The 18,074-nt window shown below is 47.2% G+C and overlaps 2 protein-coding genes across 4 annotated transcripts in view; one reads left to right on the top strand and one right to left on the bottom strand.

The window, feature by feature from the left end:
* KCTD1 (potassium channel tetramerization domain containing 1) overlaps nt 1-18,074 on the top strand; it is a 148,234-nt gene that overhangs the window by 123,501 nt on the left and 6,659 nt on the right. For all 3 annotated transcript variants that reach the window (XM_070421250.1, XM_070421251.1, XM_070421249.1), the window contains exon 3: nt 14,791-14,935. In XM_070421250.1, coding sequence (XP_070277351.1) covers nt 14,791-14,935 — 145 coding nt within the window. The remainder of the gene's footprint in view (nt 1-14,790; nt 14,936-18,074) is intronic.
* The window catches only part of TAF4B (TATA-box binding protein associated factor 4b), a 98,203-nt gene that overhangs the window by 3,709 nt on the left and 76,420 nt on the right, over nt 1-18,074 (bottom strand). The window lies entirely within an intron of this gene.

Consider the following 18,074-nt stretch of genomic DNA (forward strand, 5'->3'; position numbering starts at 1 on the left):
CACCACCCCCACCCCCTCCAGCCATCGGTCTCACCTGCGGCGATCAGCTCTCCAAAATGCCAAGTTCTGGGGCCGTTTCTGCTCTCAGACCTTTTCTCATCGTTTGAACCTGCCTTTCTCTCTTCTTTTTTAAAATATGTATTGATTGATTGATTGATTGATTGATTTCAGAGATGAAGGAAGAGGGAGAGAGAGATAGAAACATCAATGATGAGAGAGAATCATGACTCGGCTGCCTCCTGCACACCCCACACTGGGGATCAAGCCTGCAACCTGCACATGTGTCCTTGACCGGGAATCGAACCCGGGACCCTTCAGTCCGCAGGCCGGCGCTCTATCCACGGAGCGGAACTGGCTTGGGCTCTCCCTGCTTTCTTTGGTTCAGGGATCATTTGAGAACGTGACGCTGCTCCAGGGAGAAGTGCGGGAGCATTGCTTCCCACGAGGAGATCTCATTTGTTTTGTTTGTTTTTACTCAGAAGGTATTCTCTCCCTCCTCTTAAATTACTTCTATCCATTTCTATAACAAGCTCTGAATTAATTTCTATCTGTGCTCATAAAATATAGATGAAACTTCCCAAGACTGGAAACTATTAAGAATCGTTCCTAGGCTTTTTAAAAAGTTATAACACTTTAAGCAAATTAAATGCTGTTTATGATCATTCGGGCGTTTAAAACAGTAAGTAGACTGGTGATTTCTTTTTATTTTGTTGCATTAAAATAATATGCAGCCTGGCCATGGGGCCCAGTTGGTTGGAGGTTGCAGGTTCAATTCCCAATCAGGGCACATACCTGGGTTGTGGGTTCAATCCCAGTCCAGGCACGTATGGGAGGCAGCCAATCAATGTTCCTCTCTCTCTCCCTTCCTCCCTCTCTCTCTCTCTCTCTTTCTCTCTCTAAATCAATAAAAACGTATCTTTGGGTGAGGATTTTTTAAAAATAAGGAACTATGAGCACTGAAAAATATATGCAAATATAGCCCTAGCCAGTTGCTCAGTGGTTAGAGCGTCAGCCCGCAGACGGAAGGATCTCGGGTTCAATTCCGGTCAGGGTGGCGCACCTCGGTCGCAGGCCCCATCCCCGGCCCCTGGTCGGTGTTCCTGTCTCTTCCCCTCCCTTCCCCTGTCTCTAGAAATGAATGGAAAAAATAACATCCTCAGGCGAGGATTAACAATATACATGTACACACACAAACACACAACATGCCACACACACACACACACACACACACGCACGCACATAGAGAGAGAATACGCCATGGAGCCCCCATGTTTCAAAGTTTCAGTATGAACTTAGCATTCCCTCTCCACCCACCCACTCTGTTTCCTTCCTCACCCACCTCTGCAGGAAGGAGGGAAGGTCCCCGTGGTCACAGTGCTGTCACCTCCACCCATCGCTCCTCCTCCCCAAGTCCAGCTCTCACTCCTCTCGCTCACACACACGCACACACACACGTGCGCGCACACACACACACACACGCACGCACACCCTCACCCATTCCTCTACCCCATTCAGGTTTCAGATGTTAGGACAGAAACGTAATTGGGAATCTCCTAACTTGGCTTAGTTCGTCAGAAAAAAAGTATGAAGCTACAGCTACTTCTGGAAACAAAATTACTCAACAGAAAAATACTCTTTAAATGGGTGTTTTTAAAAAAAGTCATGCCTCCTGGTTGGTGCACTCGTGGCAGATTGTGTTTCTGTTTTTCGGTTCCTTCATCCTCCATTGAAGCGATTTCCAACAGTGAGCGGGTGTCACTTTTATAACTTAATTTAAAAATAACCCCGAAAAGTGTCGCCGAAGAGGTCACGTGGAAGTGCCTCTGAGATGCTTTAGCAAAATAAACGCGGACCAGGAGCTGAATTCAATCTTTCCCTCGAGTCCGAACCATCGTCCAGGGCGACAAACCCCGAGACGGAGGAGGAGCGGCTGGCCTGGCCCGGAGCGCCGGTCCCGCCCTTTCCACCTGACCCCTGTCTGCCTTTGGCTCTGCGTTCCCAGCCCCCCCTGGGCGGGGTCCCCCCCCCTCCAGGCGCCCCCCCCCCCACGCTTGGGAACGGGAGGTGGCTGTGTGAGAGGAGGCGCTGTGACAGTCAGGGCGACAGTGACCCCCCGGCAGCATCTCCCGTGGGTGACGTGCTGCCCCCTCGGTCTCTGCTCACCCCCATCCGCACGGTCTCAGCTCGGCTGCTCGCGGCCGTCCTTGGGGGCTTTGTCCCCCCTACCCCCCCCCCCCCCCAGAGTGCCCGGCCGCGGGCAGTGGGGTTTCCTAAAGGCTCCGGTGGTCCCACCGGGTAGCCGGGTCAGGAACCACCGCTGTGCCAGCGGCGCGGCCCACACCACGGAGGCCACGGGGCGGAAGAGCCACCGCCGCGTGTGCCCGCGAGGGTGGGTGCAGAGGCGCTGGTTCAGGTCCCTCACTTCCAAACGCTTCCTTCCCTGGACATCGCTGACCGCGTAGCCCGCATCCATTCGTGGCCTGAAACCCAGTCCTTGACCCTTGACCGGAGTCTGCCCCCAGCAGAGCGCCATCACCTGCCCTCCCCTTCTCACCTAACCTTCCCGCCCACCTCCGGGCCTGGCCAACTTTTCTTTTTTTTTTTTTTTTTTTTTTTTTTTTTTTTTTTTTTTATTTTCCTCTTAAAGTATTACAAAGGGTATTACATAAGTATCCTTTTCCCCCCCCCCCCGCCCTTGACAAACCACTACCCTCCCTTACCCCCCAGTGTCTTATGTCCATTAGTTATGCTTATATGCATGCATACAAGTCCTTCGGTTGATCTCTTACTCCCCTCCCTCCTGCCCCCCAACTCTCTCTGGCCTTCCCACTGCAGTTTGACAATCAGTTTGAGGCAGCTCTGCCTCTGTATCTATTATTGTTCAAAAGTTTGTAATGGTCTTTATTATCCATGAATGAGTGAGATCATGTGGTATTTTTCCTTCATTGACTGGCTTGTTTCACTTAGCATAATGCTCTCCAGTTCCATCCATGATGTTGCAAATGGTAGGAGTTCCTTCTTTTTAACAGCAGCATAGTATTCCATCGTGTAGATGTACCACAGTTTTCTAATCCATTCATCTACTGATGGGCACTTAGGCTGTTTCCAGATCTTAGCTATGGTGAATTGTGCTGCTATGAACATCTGGGTGCATATATCCTTTCTGATAGGTGTTTCTGGTTTCTTGGGATATATTCCTAGTAGTGGGATCACAGGGTCAAATGGGAGTTCCATTTCCAATTTTTTGAGGAACCTCCATACTGCCTTCCATAGTGGCTGCACCAGTCTGCATTCCCACCAGCAGTGCACAAGTGTTCCTTTTTCTCCACATCCTCTCCAGCACTTGTCGTTTGTTGATTTGTTGATGATGGCCATTCTGACAGGTGTGAGATGGTACCTCATTGTTGTTTTGATTTGCATCTCTCGGATGATTAGTGACTTTGAGCATGTTTTCATATGTCTCTTGGCTTTCTGAATGTCCTCTTTTGAAAGGTGTCTATTTAGATCCTTTGCCCATTTTTGAATTGGATTGTTTATCTTCTTTTTGTTAAGTTGTATGAGTTCCCTATAAATTTTGGAGATTAAGCCCTTATCCGATATGACGTTGGCAAATATGTTTTCCCACGAGGTGGGTTTTCTTGTTGTTTTGTTGATGGTTTCTTTTGCTGTGCAGAAGCTTTTTATTTTGATGTAGTCCCATTTGTTCAGTTTCTCTTTAGTTTCAACTGCCCTAGGAGCTGTATCAGTGAAGAAATTGTTTTGGCATATGTCTGAGATTTTGTTGCCTTTGTATTCTTCTAGAATTTTTATGGTTTCCTGTCGTACATTTAAGTCCTTTATCCATTTTGAGTTTATTCTTGTGTATGGTGTAAGTTGGTGGTCTAGTTTCATTTTCTTGCATATGTCTGTCCAATTTTCCCAACACCATTTATTGAAGAGACTATCTTGGCTCCATTGTATGTTCATGCCTCCTTTGTCAAAAATTAATTGAGCATATTGGTTCGGGCTAATTTCTGGACTCTCTATTCTATTCCACTGATCTATATGTCTGTTCTTGTGCCAGTACCAGGCAGTTTTGAGAACAGTGGCTTTGTAATACAGCTTGATATCTGGCATTGAGATCCCACCTACTTTGTTCTTTCTCAGGATCGTTGCAGCTATTCGGGGTCTTTTTTTATTCCAGATGAATTTTTGGAGAGTTCGTTCTAGATCTTTGAAGAAGGCCATTGGTATTTTAATGGGAAGTGCGTTGAATGTATAGATTGCTTTGGGTAGTATGGACATTTTAATGATGTTGATTCTACCAATCCAAGAACATGGTATGTTCTTCCATCTGTTTATGTCTTCCTCTATCTCTTTTTTCAACGTCCTGTAGTTTTCTGAGTAGAGGTCTTTAACCTCTTTAGTTAAGTTTATTCCTAGGTATCTTAATTTTTTTGGTGCGATGGTAAATGGGATTGTTTTTCTGATCTCCCTTTCTGAAAGTTCACTGTTGGTGTATAGAAATGCCTCAGATTTCTTGGGGTTAATTTTGTATCCTGCTACATTGCCAAATTCATGTATTAAGTCTAGTAGCTTTTTGATGGAGTCTCTAGGGTTTTGTATGTATAATATCATGTCATCTGCAAATAAGGACAGTTTTACTTCCTCTTTTCCAATTCGGATGCCTTTTATTCCTTCTTCTTGCCTAATTGCAATGGCTAATACTTCCAGTACTATGTTGAACAGGAGTGGTGAGAGTGGGCATCCCTGTCTTGTTCCTGTTCTTAGGGGAAATGGTGTTAGTTTTTGTCCATTGAGTATGATGTTGGCAGTGGGCCTGTCATATATGGCTTTTATTATGTTGAGGTATGATCCTTCTATTCCCACCTTTCTGAGAGTTTTTATCAAAAATGGGTGTTGGATTTTGTCGAATGCTTTTTCTGCATCAATTGATATGACCATGTGGTTTTTTTCTTTCAATTTGTTTATGTGATGTATCACATTTATTGATTTACGGATGTTGTACCATCCTTGCATCTCTGGGATGAATCCTACTTGGTCATGGTGTATGATCCTTCTGATGTACTGCTGGATCCGATTTGCTAAGATTTTGTTGAGGATTTTGGCATCTATGTTCATGAGGGATATTGGCCTGTAATTCTCTTTCATTGTGATGTCTTTACCTGGTTTTGGTATTAGGGTGATGCTGGCTTCATAGAATGAGCTTGGAAGCGTTCCTTCCTCTTGAATTTTTTGTAGTAGTCTGAGGAGGGTAGGTTTTAGTTCTTCCTTGAATGTTTGGTAGAACTCCCCTGTGAAGCCGTCTGGCCCTGGGCTTTTGTTTGCTGGAAGCTTTCTGATGACTGCTTCAATTTCTTCCATAGTTATTGGCCTATTGAGGTTTTTAGATTCTTCCTGATTGAGTTTTGGAATGTTGTATTTTTCTAGGAATTTGTCCATTTCCTCCAGGTTGTCCAGTTTGTTGGAGTAGAGTTGCTCGTAGTATTGTTTAACAATCATTTGTATTTCTGTGGGGTCTGTTGTTATTTCGCCTCTATCATTTCTGATTTGGTTTATTTGGGACCTCTCTCTTTGCTTCTTGGTGAGCCTGGCTAGGGGTTTGTCAATCTTGTTTATCCTTTCAAAGAACCAGCTCTTGGTTTCATTGATTTTCTGTATTGTTTTTTTGGTCTCTATTTCATTGATTTCTGCTCTAATCTTTATTATCTCCTTCCTTCTGCTCACTCTGGGGTTTTCTTGTTGCTCTCTTTCTAATTCTTTGAGTTGTAGAGTTAGATGATTGACTACCATTTTTTCTTGTTTTTTGAGATAGGCCTGTAGAGCTATAAACTTCCCTCTCAGGACTGCTTTTATTGTGTCCCAGAGGTTTTGGATTGTTGTGTTTTCATTGTCATTAGTGTCCAGGATGTTTTTAATTTCTTCTTTGATGTCATCGGTAACCCAATCAATATTTAATAACATGCTATTCAGCTTCCAAGTGTTTGAGTATTTTGGGTTGTTTTTATTGTAGTTTATTTCTAACATTATGCCATCGTGGTCTGTGAAGAAGCTTTTTATGATTTCAATCTTCTTGAATTTGTGGAGACTTTGCTTGTGACCCAATATGTGGTCTATTTTTGAATATGTCCCATGAGCACCTGAGAGGAATGTATATTCCGCAGCTGTGGGGTGAAGTGTTCTGAAGATGTCAATTAAGTCCATCTGATCTAGTGAGTCATTTAGGATTGCTGTTTCTTTGCTGAGTTTTTGTCTAGCGGATTTATCCAGTGATGTCAGTGGTGTATTAAAGTCCCCTACTATGATTGTATTGTTGTCGATCTCTCCCCTGATATCTTCCAGAAGTTTTCTTATGTATGTGGGTGCTCCTGCATTGGGTGCATATATGTTTACCAGGGTTATATCTTCTTGTTGTATTGATCCCTTTAGTATTATGAAGTGGCCTTCCTTATCTCTGGTTATGGCCTTCACTTTGAGATGTACTTTGTCAGATATAAGTATTGCTACCCCAGCTTTCTTTTCCTTTCCATTTGCGTGAAAGATATTTTTCCATCCCTTCACTTTCAGTCTGTGTGAGTCCCTTCTAATGAGGTGGGTCTCTTGTAGACAGCAGATGTATGGGTCATGTTTTTTTATCCATTCAGCCACTCGATGTCTTTTGGTTGGAGCATTTAGTCCATTTACATTTAAAGTTATTATTGAAAGGTATTTGTTTGTAGCCATTTCTTTTTGTGTGTGTGTGTGTGGCTGTTTTCTTTCTGAGCTTGATATTTCTTCTTTTTACACCAGTCCCTTTAGCATTTCTTGCATGGCTGGCTTGGTGGTGATAAACTCCCTTAGCCCTTTTTTGTCTGTGAAGCTTCTTATTTCCCCTTCAATTTTGAATGATAGCCTTGCTGGATAGAGTATTCTTGGATTCAGTCCTTTGCTTTGCATCACTTTGTAGATTTCCGTCCATTCTTTTCTGGCCTGATGTGTTTCTGTTGAGAAATCATTTGATAATCTAATGGGAGATCCCTTGTATGTTACTTTCCGTCTCTCTCTTGCAGCCTGTAAGATTCTCTCTTTATCCTGAACATTTGCCATGGTAATTATGATGTGTCTTGGTGTGGGTCTTTTCGGGTTCACCTTGTTTGGGACTCTCTGGGCTTGTGTGACTTTTTTCTTCCCCACCTCAGGGAAGTTTTCTGATATTATTTCTTCGAATAGGTTTTCTAATCCATGTTCATCTTTCTGTTGTTCTGGCACCCCTATTATTCGTATGTTGTTTCGTTTCATGTTGTCCCAAAGCTCCCTTAGGCTCTCCTCCTGTCTTTTAATTTTTTTCTCCATTTGCCGTACAGTTTGAGTGTGTTTTGCTTCCTTGTCTTCTAATTCACTAATTCGGTCCTCCGCTTCTCCCAGTCTACTGTTGATACTTTCAATGGAGTTTTTTATTGAAGCTATGTCACTCTTCATTTCTTCTTGGGACTTACTTAAGTTGTTGATTTTTTCATCTGTTTCTTCTAGCTTCTTGCATAAGTAGTTGAGTTTTTCATCTGTTTCTTCTTGCTTCTTGAACATGTGGTGCATGTACTCTAGGAACCTTATTCTGAATTCTTTTTCCGTCATGTTGCATATCTCTGTCTCACTTAGCTGCTTTTCTGGCGAGTCCTCCTTTTCTTTCCTTTGGGGGTTTCTTTGCCTACCCATGTTTGATCTCGCTGACATATGTAGATGTTGAGGTGTTCAGTGGCTGCTCCCTGGGTGGCAGGGGCTCCTTGGGTTGTGGTTGCTGCTCAGACGGTTGCGGTAGCAGCTGCTTTCCAGTTGGCAGCAGCTCCTCTGGTGGGTGTTGTTCACAGCTGTGTTGGCTCTTCTGGCTGGTGGGGGGAGGCTTCACGTACAGTTGCTGTTCCACAGACAGAGGGTGTGGTGATCAGGAGGCTGTGGTGATCAGGAGGCTGCGGTGATCAGGGGGCTGCTGTTGCTTGGATCTGCTGCGTTGATTTAAAGGCACAAAATACAACAGAGCAAGGCACAACGTACCAGGCACTGAACACAAGTATATTCACAATATTAATAACTCCAAATAAAGGTGACCACCCGAATTAAGAGAATTAGGGGATAAGGGAGAAAGAAGAGAAGAAGATAAAAGAGAGAACAGAAAAGAAAAATAAGAAAAAAACAAACAAAAAAGGAGTGCAAAAATAGAATTGGGAAAAAAGAGGGGGGAAAAAAAGAGAGCGAAAAAAGAGAATGAAGTAGAAGTGGGGAAGAGACTCCCCGTATGAGGAGCAAACTCCAATAGAACTGCCACTAATCTCAACAAATTCCAGCAACAGATCCCTGGAGATGAATGCAAACTACAAACCACCAATAATATCCAGAGGGGTAAGGGAAAACAGAAGCACAAAAATAGCTGGGGTGGGGTGGGGGAGGGAAGGGAAAAACCAGCAGAAAAAAAAAGAAAAAGAAAAAGAAAAAGAAAAACAACCTCACAACCAGTCCTAAAAAAGAAGAAAAAACACAAAACAAAACAAACAAACAAATTAAAAAAAAAAAAAAAAAAAAAAAAAGCCCAATATATTCAACAATCAAGAAAACAATAGAAAGATAAGAGAGAAAAAAAAATGGTTGGAAAGTGAAGAAGGATAAAGAATAGGTGTATAAGGATTTAGAGCAGTAGATTGGAAATAGGATATATAAGTAGGGTGGAATTAGACAGGGGGTAAAAAGAGGGAATTGGGAAAGTCTGGAGCAGGAATAGGGTAAGAGAAACAGGACACCAAAAGGGGAAAAGTAAGGAAGAGGGTTTTAGCAAAGAGGTGGAATTGAGATAGGGAAAATTAATGCTAAAGGAACGATGAAAATAGAATGGAGAACACTAATCCCAAAAGAAAATAAAGAGAAAATAAAATGGCACTTTAAAAAATGGTAAAATGGTAGGAGTAATAATACTGGTTAAAAATAAAAATGTGGTAATTGAAAGGGTAAAATCAGGTGATGGAAAAAGAAGAAAAAGAGAAAAAAAAATTGGTTTCTTAGTAAAAAGGTGAAAAAATTAAAAAGAAAAAGAAAAAGAAAAAATTTGCAGTAGTGATGGTCTTTCGGTTCTTCTACTCTTCAGCCTGGTTCGCCTTGGTCCTGCCAGGTATTTAGGAGAGTGTTGCCTGCATTACACTGTTCCTCCGTGTTGTAAATCACAGTCCTGATTTTAAAGCAGGCCGTATTTGTGATCCAGTCTGCCTTAATTTGTATTCCCCTAAGAGTCAGTTTGTGGCTCAACCTCTGGGTGGCAGTGTTTTTGGGTTGGCCTCTGAGGCTATACAGCTTCTCTATCCTTTTTTAATCCTTACCCTGCTCTGTGTTGTTGGTGGGACTGAAAATCCCTCTATAGGCCAGACCCTGGTAACTCCCAGGGACTAATCAGCTTGTTTTAGTCCTTTATCTCATACAGGGTGGAATCTGGGTGTGGCTGTGCTCCTTGCCTGGGGGGCTGGGGGGAGGAATTCCACCCTCTGGAGGAATGGCTGCCCCAGTCCTGGGCCCAGGGGGGTCTCAGCACTCAATTCGCTGCCACCTCCTCCGGCTCCCCCTCTTTCCTCAGCCTCTCCCCAGATTCCCCTCGTCTGCACCTTCACCCTCTCTTCAGCACAGGTGAGTGTCTGTATCCGAACTGTCCTATGAGCAGGGTTCAGTGAAAACAAAGAAACAGACAAACGCCGGCCGGCCGCGGAAACGCTCCTCTTACCGGTCTGGGAAACGCTCCTCTTACCAGCACTGCATGGTCTGGGAAACGCTCCTCTCTTATGGGCACTGCACGGTCTGATCAGTTCCTCAGGATGCCCCCTTTAGTCTCAGTTCTCCGCAATCACAAAATCCAAATCTCAAATCTCCTGGCGCCAGCAAACCCGCGGAACTCCTTACCCTGGTCAGGGTCTGTGTCTGTCCCAAGAGACGCGGCTGTCTGCCATGCGGTCTCCCTCCGACCCTCTGGGCTCAGGTCTGGCAAACTTTCCTGCCCAGATCCCTGGTTTTTAACCTTTCCAGGGGAGGTCTGCCCTTCCAGGCTGCAAGCCGTCTCACCAGCTGAGTAAATTTGCCAATTCGGGGTGGGTGTTATTAGTTTCAGCTGCTTACTCCGTTTGCTCCGGGACAAGACCTGGGACGCGTCTGCCTATATCGCCGCCATCTTGCTTCCTCTCAACTTTTCTTTTTTTAATCTTCACTGTTGAAGGTATTAATGTGTCCCCTTCCCCCCATCGGCCTCTCCAGCCTGCCCCGCCCCCCCCCCCAGGCCCTCCCCACCCTGTTGTGTGTCTGCGGGTGAAGCACACGTGCGGACAAGTTCACTGGTTGAGCTCTCCCCCCCCCCCCCCCCACCTTCCCTCTGAGGTCCGACAGCCTGTCCACGCCTCGGTGTCTGGATCTGTTTTTGTTCGTCAGTTTATGCTGTTCATTCGTTCCCGCCTCTGAGTGACCCTGCGATACTTGTCTTCCTCGGACGGGCTTGCTTTGCTCCGCATGTTGCTCTCGGTCCCTCCGTGCCGCTGGGAATGGTAGGAGTTCTTTCTCTTTCACAGCGAGGACTTGGCCACCTCTGCTCGTCCTTCAGGCCTCCAGTGAGCTTCCTCTTTCTTCCCGCCTCCCGCAGAGGGAGCGGGTGCACTTCCTGTCCCCCATGGCTCTCTCCACACCCAGGGACACCGCCAGACGGCCCTCGGTCTGCGTTCCCACCCCGTTGACATAACTGCCATGACAGCGAGGAGGGTGGCTTATCCGCCACGGCGCCCCCGGAGTTCATGCCCGGCCAGGCTCAGTGAGCGTCGGCACAAAGAATGAATCGATAACCGAACAACCACACAATAAACAGGAAAGGGAAACTCAAGGAACTGAGCCACAGTCAAGGAGAGAAGCCAGGTCTATGCGTGAATGAACACACCAAACCACTAAATGCCTAGTGACCGACTCACACCGAGCCGGGTGAACAGGCCCCCGATGCCCTCTCTCATTTCATTTAATTAAGAGCCGTTCTTTAATACACAGCAGGGCGCCATCCTGGGAGCCAACTTCATTTCCACCCAAAGAGCTTAATTTCCTCGAGATCTGGTTCTGGATTATTTGCTCCATAAACAAGAGTAGTCAATAACTGCCCTAACCGGTTTGGCTCAGTGGATAGAGCGTCGGCCTGCGGACTGAAGGGTCCCAGGTTCGATTCCGGTCAAGGGCATGTACCTTGGTTGCGGGCGCATCCCCAGTGGGGGGTGTACAGGAGGCAGCTGATCGATGTTTCTCTCTCATTGATGTTTCTAACTCTCTCTTCGTCGCTGTAAAAATCAATAAAATGTATTTTTTAAAAAAGAGTAGTCAATAACTATGTTAATATTTAAAAGCAAGAAATATATTTCGTTATCTGTTCGTGTATTTTTTAAAGTATATTTTTATGGATTCCAGAGAGGGAGAGAGAGACAGTAACATCAATGATGAGAGAGAATCATTGATGGGCTGCCTCTTTCACGCCCCCCACTGGGGATCATGCCCACAACCCGGGCATGTGCCCCAATCTAGAATGGAGCCATGACCTTCTGGTTCATAGGTCAACGTTCAACCCCTGAGCCACACCGATCTGGCTATAGCTGTACTCTTTTGAGCATGCCATGACTCTAGTTCTGTGGTCGGCAAACCACGGCTCTTGAGGCACATGCGGCTCTTTGGCCCCTTGAATGTGGCTCTTCCACAAAATACCACATGCGGGCGCGCACGTACAGTGCAATTGAAACTTCGTGGCCCATGCGCAGAAGCCAGTCTTTTGTGGAAGAGCCACACTCAAGGGGCCAAAGAGCCGCATGTGGCTCTCGAGCCACGGTTTGCTGAGCCGCAGTTTGCCAACCACTGCTCTAGTTGATATTTTTATCAAGAAAAGTTAGTGTGATTTGATAAAAAAAAAAACAGGCAATTTGATAACAGAAATGGAGACAGAGAATTTATTTCACCCAGAGCCCAGCGAGTAACTGGCCGAGCCGCGTTCACTCCCCACTCGGTCACCCCTTTCCTTTCCCTGTGGGGGGATTTAAGAGCCACTCACTGTGTGCCAGTGTGCGGCCAAGCCTAGATTTGGGAATGAGCGTGTAAGTATAAAAAGCGTAAGGTTTATTTAGGAATAAAATACTATTTTTATTTTTTAAAATATATTGTATTGATTTTTTACAGAGAGGAAGGGAGAGGGATAAAGAGTTAGAAACATCGATGAGAGAGAAACATCGATCAGCCACCTCCTGCACACTCCCCACTGGGGATGTGCCCGCAACCAAGGCACATGCCCTTGGCCGGAATCGAACCTGGGACCCTTCAGTCCACAGGCCGACGCTCTATCCACTGAGCCACACCAGCCAGGGCAAAATACTTTTTAAATCTCTTCACGAAGTGATTTGCCATCATCGGTGCTAATTTTTTTCAGGCCACAAAAATAAGCCTTATGCACCCACGGGTCCAGGGTAAAGCTCTTGCTGAACTGATATAAGCGAGACATGAACACACGAGACCCAAAGCTCTCAATGGGCGGCGGTGACCCTCTTCATGCCAGTCGTGTCGGGCGGCCCTTGCAGATCAAACAGACCGAGCGCTCGTCCCCCATCGGCTCATCGTTGGGCGAGTCACTCATCGTTTGGAGCCTGTTTCTTCACCTTTAAGAGGAGGATAATGGGCTGTGACCTCTCCAAAGTGCTGAGGCCGGAGCGAGGTATCTGGAAAGCACTTAATAAATTCAGCTTCCTTCTCGCCCCTGTCAAGTCTGAATTTATGTTATTCCCAGTGACGTGTCGATGTTTTAATAACAGGCAGCCCAGTTCCATTCTTCCCATCCTGGGAACTATAAATCAGTGGCTGGGTGTCTGCGTGTCCCTGCCTGTGGGTCGCGGGGCCTCCTGGTGGATGGACGTGGTCGTGAGGAATGAATGGCCAGTGAGAGCGCACGGCAGGATCCTAGGATGGTTGCAGTCCGCACCCTGTGACTCGCCCTCAGGTCATGGAAAGGCGGGAGAAACTCATTAGCTGAGAAGAAGAAGTTTTAGAAACGTGACCCGACCATGATGTGTCGCTTTCTCCTTTGCGTTTCCTGCTTTCAAGGAGCACCTGCGTGTTCTGATGATCTCAGGAGATTTTTACTGAAACAGACATTCCCAGGCCTGGTTGCATGTGAAGAGGGTGGAGCTGTTGGCTTAACCCTCACAGCGGCCCCCTTTCGGCACAGGATGCGAAAACGGGGGATTTGAAAATCATCTTCAAAGCAGTAAAATGATATTCAGAATTAAAGATCTGAGCTTCATACAAGCTTTTCATTAAAAAAAAAAAAAAAAAAAAAGGAGCCATTTGCCTGCCCACTCGCCCCTTTTGTAGCCGTGTTTCTGGTGTGTAACCTGCATGTTGACAGAGGCACTTGTTGGTCATCGGCCAGGTCCTCGCTGGCTCACAGTGTGGACATGACCACCTTCTGTTCTCTAAATATACAGGAGTCTCCAGGTTCCGCCTCCCTTACAGGGTTAAGGGTAATGAACGCAGAACGCTGTAACTGTGGCACACTGTTCGAACGTTTACTCTGCACGTGGGAAAAACAGGGTATGGGTTCCTGTCTTTAAAAACTACCCAGAGCCTCTGATGTTCGAGAACTAGGTCATATTTTTGGGGTGGTCTGATGTATTTTTGGGTCATATTTTTTGGGTGGTCAACTCTGTATTGTTTATATGATGCCTGGCTGTGACAGATGATTTTTGCTGAGACCTAAGAAATTAGACTCCATGTTGTTAATGGAAAACACTCTCCTAGCGGAGTGCTATGTTCAGTTATTCTTTTTTATAATTAAATGGAGATGTTAGCAGGGAGGCAGTGCTTTATTTTGGGAAAGTGTGAGATTCATGGGTGGGGGAAGTTCAGAAGACAGATTTTATTTATAAGACCGTTTGGAACACTAGCATTTTTTTAAAAATATGTTTTTATTAATGACTAGAGGCCCGGTGCACAGATTTGTGCACTGGTGGGTCCCTCGGCCTGGCCTGTGAGGATCAGGCTGAAACCGGCTCTCCAACATCCCCCACGGGGTCCCGGATTGCGAGAGGGCCGTTCTCGGGTGACGCACCCTGGAGTCGGGCTCCCTCCTCTCTGGTTCCAGGTGCGTCACCCGAGAACCACAGCTGCCAAGTGACGGCAGCTCGGCAGCTCCTGCCTTGAGCATCTGCCCCCTGGTGGTCAGTGTGCGTCATAGCTGCTGGTCAGACGGTCGCTTAGGCTTTTATAGAGAGAGATTTCAGAGAGGAAGGGAGAGTGAAAGAGAGGTAGAAACATCAATGATGAGAGAGAATCATTGATTGCCTCCTGCACACCCCCTAGTGGGGATCAAGCCCACAACCTGGGCCTGTGCCCTGACCGGGAATCAAACCCTGACCTCCTGGTTCATAGGTCAACACTCAACCACTGAGCCACGCCGGCCGAGCAACACTAGCATTTTTAAGTAGCAGAGAAGGTTGTTTAAGGACCCCAGGAGGACAGGCTCGGTGTTCGTCACAGGGACAGCACAGCCATAGCCACCACGCCAGGAACATCGTCTTTACAGGGAAAAGCCCGGGAATGACAGAACCGACTTGCAGAGCCTGAGACTCGTGTGAAAGCCTGTCCTGCGACGTTTGTCCAGCAGGGACAGGCCTCCGCACAGAGCCCTAGCCACGCCAGGGGTCCTTGTCCGCCTGGGCCATGACGCAGTGTCCGGGCCGAGCAGCTGATGCTAACTGTCTTCGTGTTCCCTCTCTCCTACCACAGAATCGGAAGACTCTTTGATGGGACAGAGCCCATTGTGCTGGACAGTCTCAAACAGCACTATTTCATTGACAGAGACGGACAGATGTTCAGATATATCTTGAATTTTCTACGAACATCAAAACTCCTCCTTCCTGATGATTTCAAGGTGAGGGATTCGTGTTAATTACCAGTAGCACACATGCGTGGTTTCTTCTCATGTACCCCCCCTCCCCAGGTCTCGCTCATGCTATGTGTTTACATATATACAAGCTCGAATGGCCTCGGAGCCTCTGACCTCATCGTACGTTCCTCGTTAAACAGAGCACGTGCCGTTAGGGTGTTAGGATTTACGTGGCCAAGAGGGGGCCGCTCTTGACACAGAGAGCTCCGTTCCAGCTCACTGAACCCGTTGGCAGTACGTCGGCTAACCCATACCTTATGCTGACGTCGTAATGAGGCAGAAGAACAGAAAGCTCCTTGGCGTAATAAAGACTTTGTCTCCCAGAAACTTAAAGGAGACAGTGTCGTTGGCAGCAGAATTTCAGAATCGCTCGCTGTAAGGTTAGGACCTAGTGTTACAGTGAGTCCCAGGTTATGCTGTCAGCCACAGGCAGTGGGACTAGCTCAGAAGAGCAGGCGGGAAGTGTTCACTGGAAGGGAATAGACAGCAGTGTAATCAGAGGCAGCATTCATCTTTCTCTAAATGGAAGGTTCTAAGGACACAACTAAGTACAGTAGGTCCTCGGGTGACCTGGGAGACCCGTTCCTACGGCTACGTAACACGATTTTCGCCGTCAGTCGGAACCCACCTACATAAGCACCTACGTCACTCACAGGGAGCACATGCACAGCAGTGATGGAGTGAAACAGTAAAAACAACTTAAAAGAAAGATAACAATTCCTGACCTTTACTTGTGGTAAATGGATAATAAAAAACATACAGCACATATGTGCATTCGTCGAAATGACGGGACTTTTTTTATATAAATAAATAAATGGGAGATGGCGATGTAATCGCGAAACGACGTACGTCGAGTCCGACGTAACCCGAGGACTGTCTGTACTTGTGGTGGCGGGCGAGAAGGGACAAACCAAAGAACGTATCTACTTACATGCATAGCCCATGGGCACGGGCAATAGGGTAGTGAAGACCTGGGGGTGGGGGAGGGGCTGAGAGGAGGCGGGGAGGGGGGGAAAATGGGAGATATCTGTAATACTATCAACAATAAAAAATATATTTTTTAAAAAGAATCAACTAAATACAACTAGAACTAATAAAGAACTCATTAAGCCATCTAAAATCAGGATCAATATATTGCAATCAATAGCTTTCCTATAGAATAGCAAAAGCCAACCGTAAGATAGAATGGAAAAACATACCCCTCACATTAACAACCAAACTGTAACACCCAGGAGTAAACCCAATAAGACACGCCAAGCCTGACTGAGCGAGCGACAAACCTCTGCCCACAGGTGCAGAGGAGGAGCTGGGGGAGCGAAGGGGCAGCCGCGCCCCTGGGTGGGGAGCCTCGATGCTGGGAGGGTGGCCAGGCCCCCACATTCCTCCGCATGCTCAACGCAGCCCCGTTTAGTCACAGATATTTTTAAAAAGAAATTGGATCCACTTATAAAGTCTTGTGTAAAAGAAAAAAAAATGCTTAAGAAAAGCTAAATAAGGGGGTAAGAGAGCAACCAAAGGACTTGGATGCATGCAGATGAGCAAACCAATGGACACAGAGCGGCGAGGGCGAGGGCGAGGGCGAGGGTGAGGGCAGTGGGGGAAAGGAGACATATGGAATACTTTCAACAACAAAGAATTAAAGAAAAAAAAGAATAGCTAACTGGCCCTGGCCAGGTGGCTCCGTTAGTTGGAGCATCGTCCTGTACATCAAAAGGTTGTGGTTCCATCCCCAGTTGGGGTGCGTTCAGGAGGCAACCGATGGATATTTTTTCTCTCACATCAATGTTTCCTCTCTCTCTCTTTCTCTCTCCCTCCCTCCCTCCCTCCCCCTCTCCCCCTTTCTCTCTAAAAATCAATAAAAACATATCGTTGGGTAAAGACTAGCTACATGAGTTACTGTGAGCGGCAGTAGTGGCGGTGGTCATGGGCAGTGGGGTGCGTTCTACCAGTCTCAGACATACCAGAGAGCTGTCGCCCTTAAAGAGTGATCGACAGGCCTGAACCTTACAGTTACCTTAATGGAGAGCAGGGGCCAGAGACAGGGTGTTTATAAGAATGTGACCCGCTGTAAAAGTGGGAAAAGAAAGGAATTCAGTGATTGGCACTGAGACAATTGGCATCAAGACATTTGAAAAAAATGTAGCCCTAACTGGTTTGGCTCAATGGATAGAGCATCGGCCTGCGGACTCAGGGGTCCCAGGTTCGATTCCGGTCAAGGGCATGTACCTGGGTTGTGGGCACATACCCAGTGGGGAGTGTGCAGGAGGCAGCTGCTCGATGTTTCTCTCTCATCGATGTTTCTAACTCTCTATCCCTCTCCCTTCCTCTCTGTAAAATATCAAAAAATATATATTTTTTTAAAAACATATTTAAAAAGAAATAATGGAGCAATCCTGTGTCCCTGCTGTGACCCCTGAGGAGAAGGGGGTGGAGAAGACTCGGTCAGCGCAGGGGACTTGGGGCCCCGCGTCCTGTCGCTTCGCTGCCTCTGGGTTTGCTAGAAAGCGGTAGATCATAGATCAGGACATGTGGTGGACACAGACCCCTGGGCACGGTGCGGACGCAGCTTCACTGCCTTACTCGGGAGGCAGAGCCTGACGGTCCAGGAGGCCCGAGGGGCCATGTGGACACCGCCTCCCGCCTCCGGCTCTGGAGTCCCGCCCAAGCTCACGGCACTTCCCGGGCCCTGCAGGGGCCGCGGTCATGGTCACGGCTGCAGGCGCTGAGCACGGCAGGTGTGTCACTGCGGAGCAGCCGGAACCCAGGCTTCATCTCCCGAGCGCCCGCCTGAGCCAGCCCCGTGCATGGCCCTGACCTCTCAGCGCTTCCGGCAGGGATCCCTCAGGACCAGGCACCCAGCTCCCCTGCCCGGCCCCGGGCTGAGAGGGAGGCACGGACGCTGGGGGAGCCCCATCCTCCCAGTGCTCCCTCCGGAGAGAGTTCAGGACCCGCGCAGGCAGCTGAGAGAGAGGAGGTTGCCTGGCCCCTGAAATTCAAAATCCGTTTTTAAAATAAAGGGGATACGTGACGGAGGATTTAGTTCTGCCAGTGCTGACGGAGGAAGACTTGGCTCCGTGCCAGCTCTCATGGAAAAGGCGTCGCTGTCACCGTGAGCTCCGCGTGA

The sequence above is a fragment of the Myotis yumanensis genome, unplaced genomic scaffold (genome assembly GCF_028538775.1).
Source record: "Myotis yumanensis isolate MYYU_CA2020_CCGP unplaced genomic scaffold, mMyoYum1.0.hap1 SCAF_7, whole genome shotgun sequence".
In the NCBI taxonomy this organism is placed as follows: Eukaryota; Metazoa; Chordata; class Mammalia; order Chiroptera; family Vespertilionidae; genus Myotis; species Myotis yumanensis.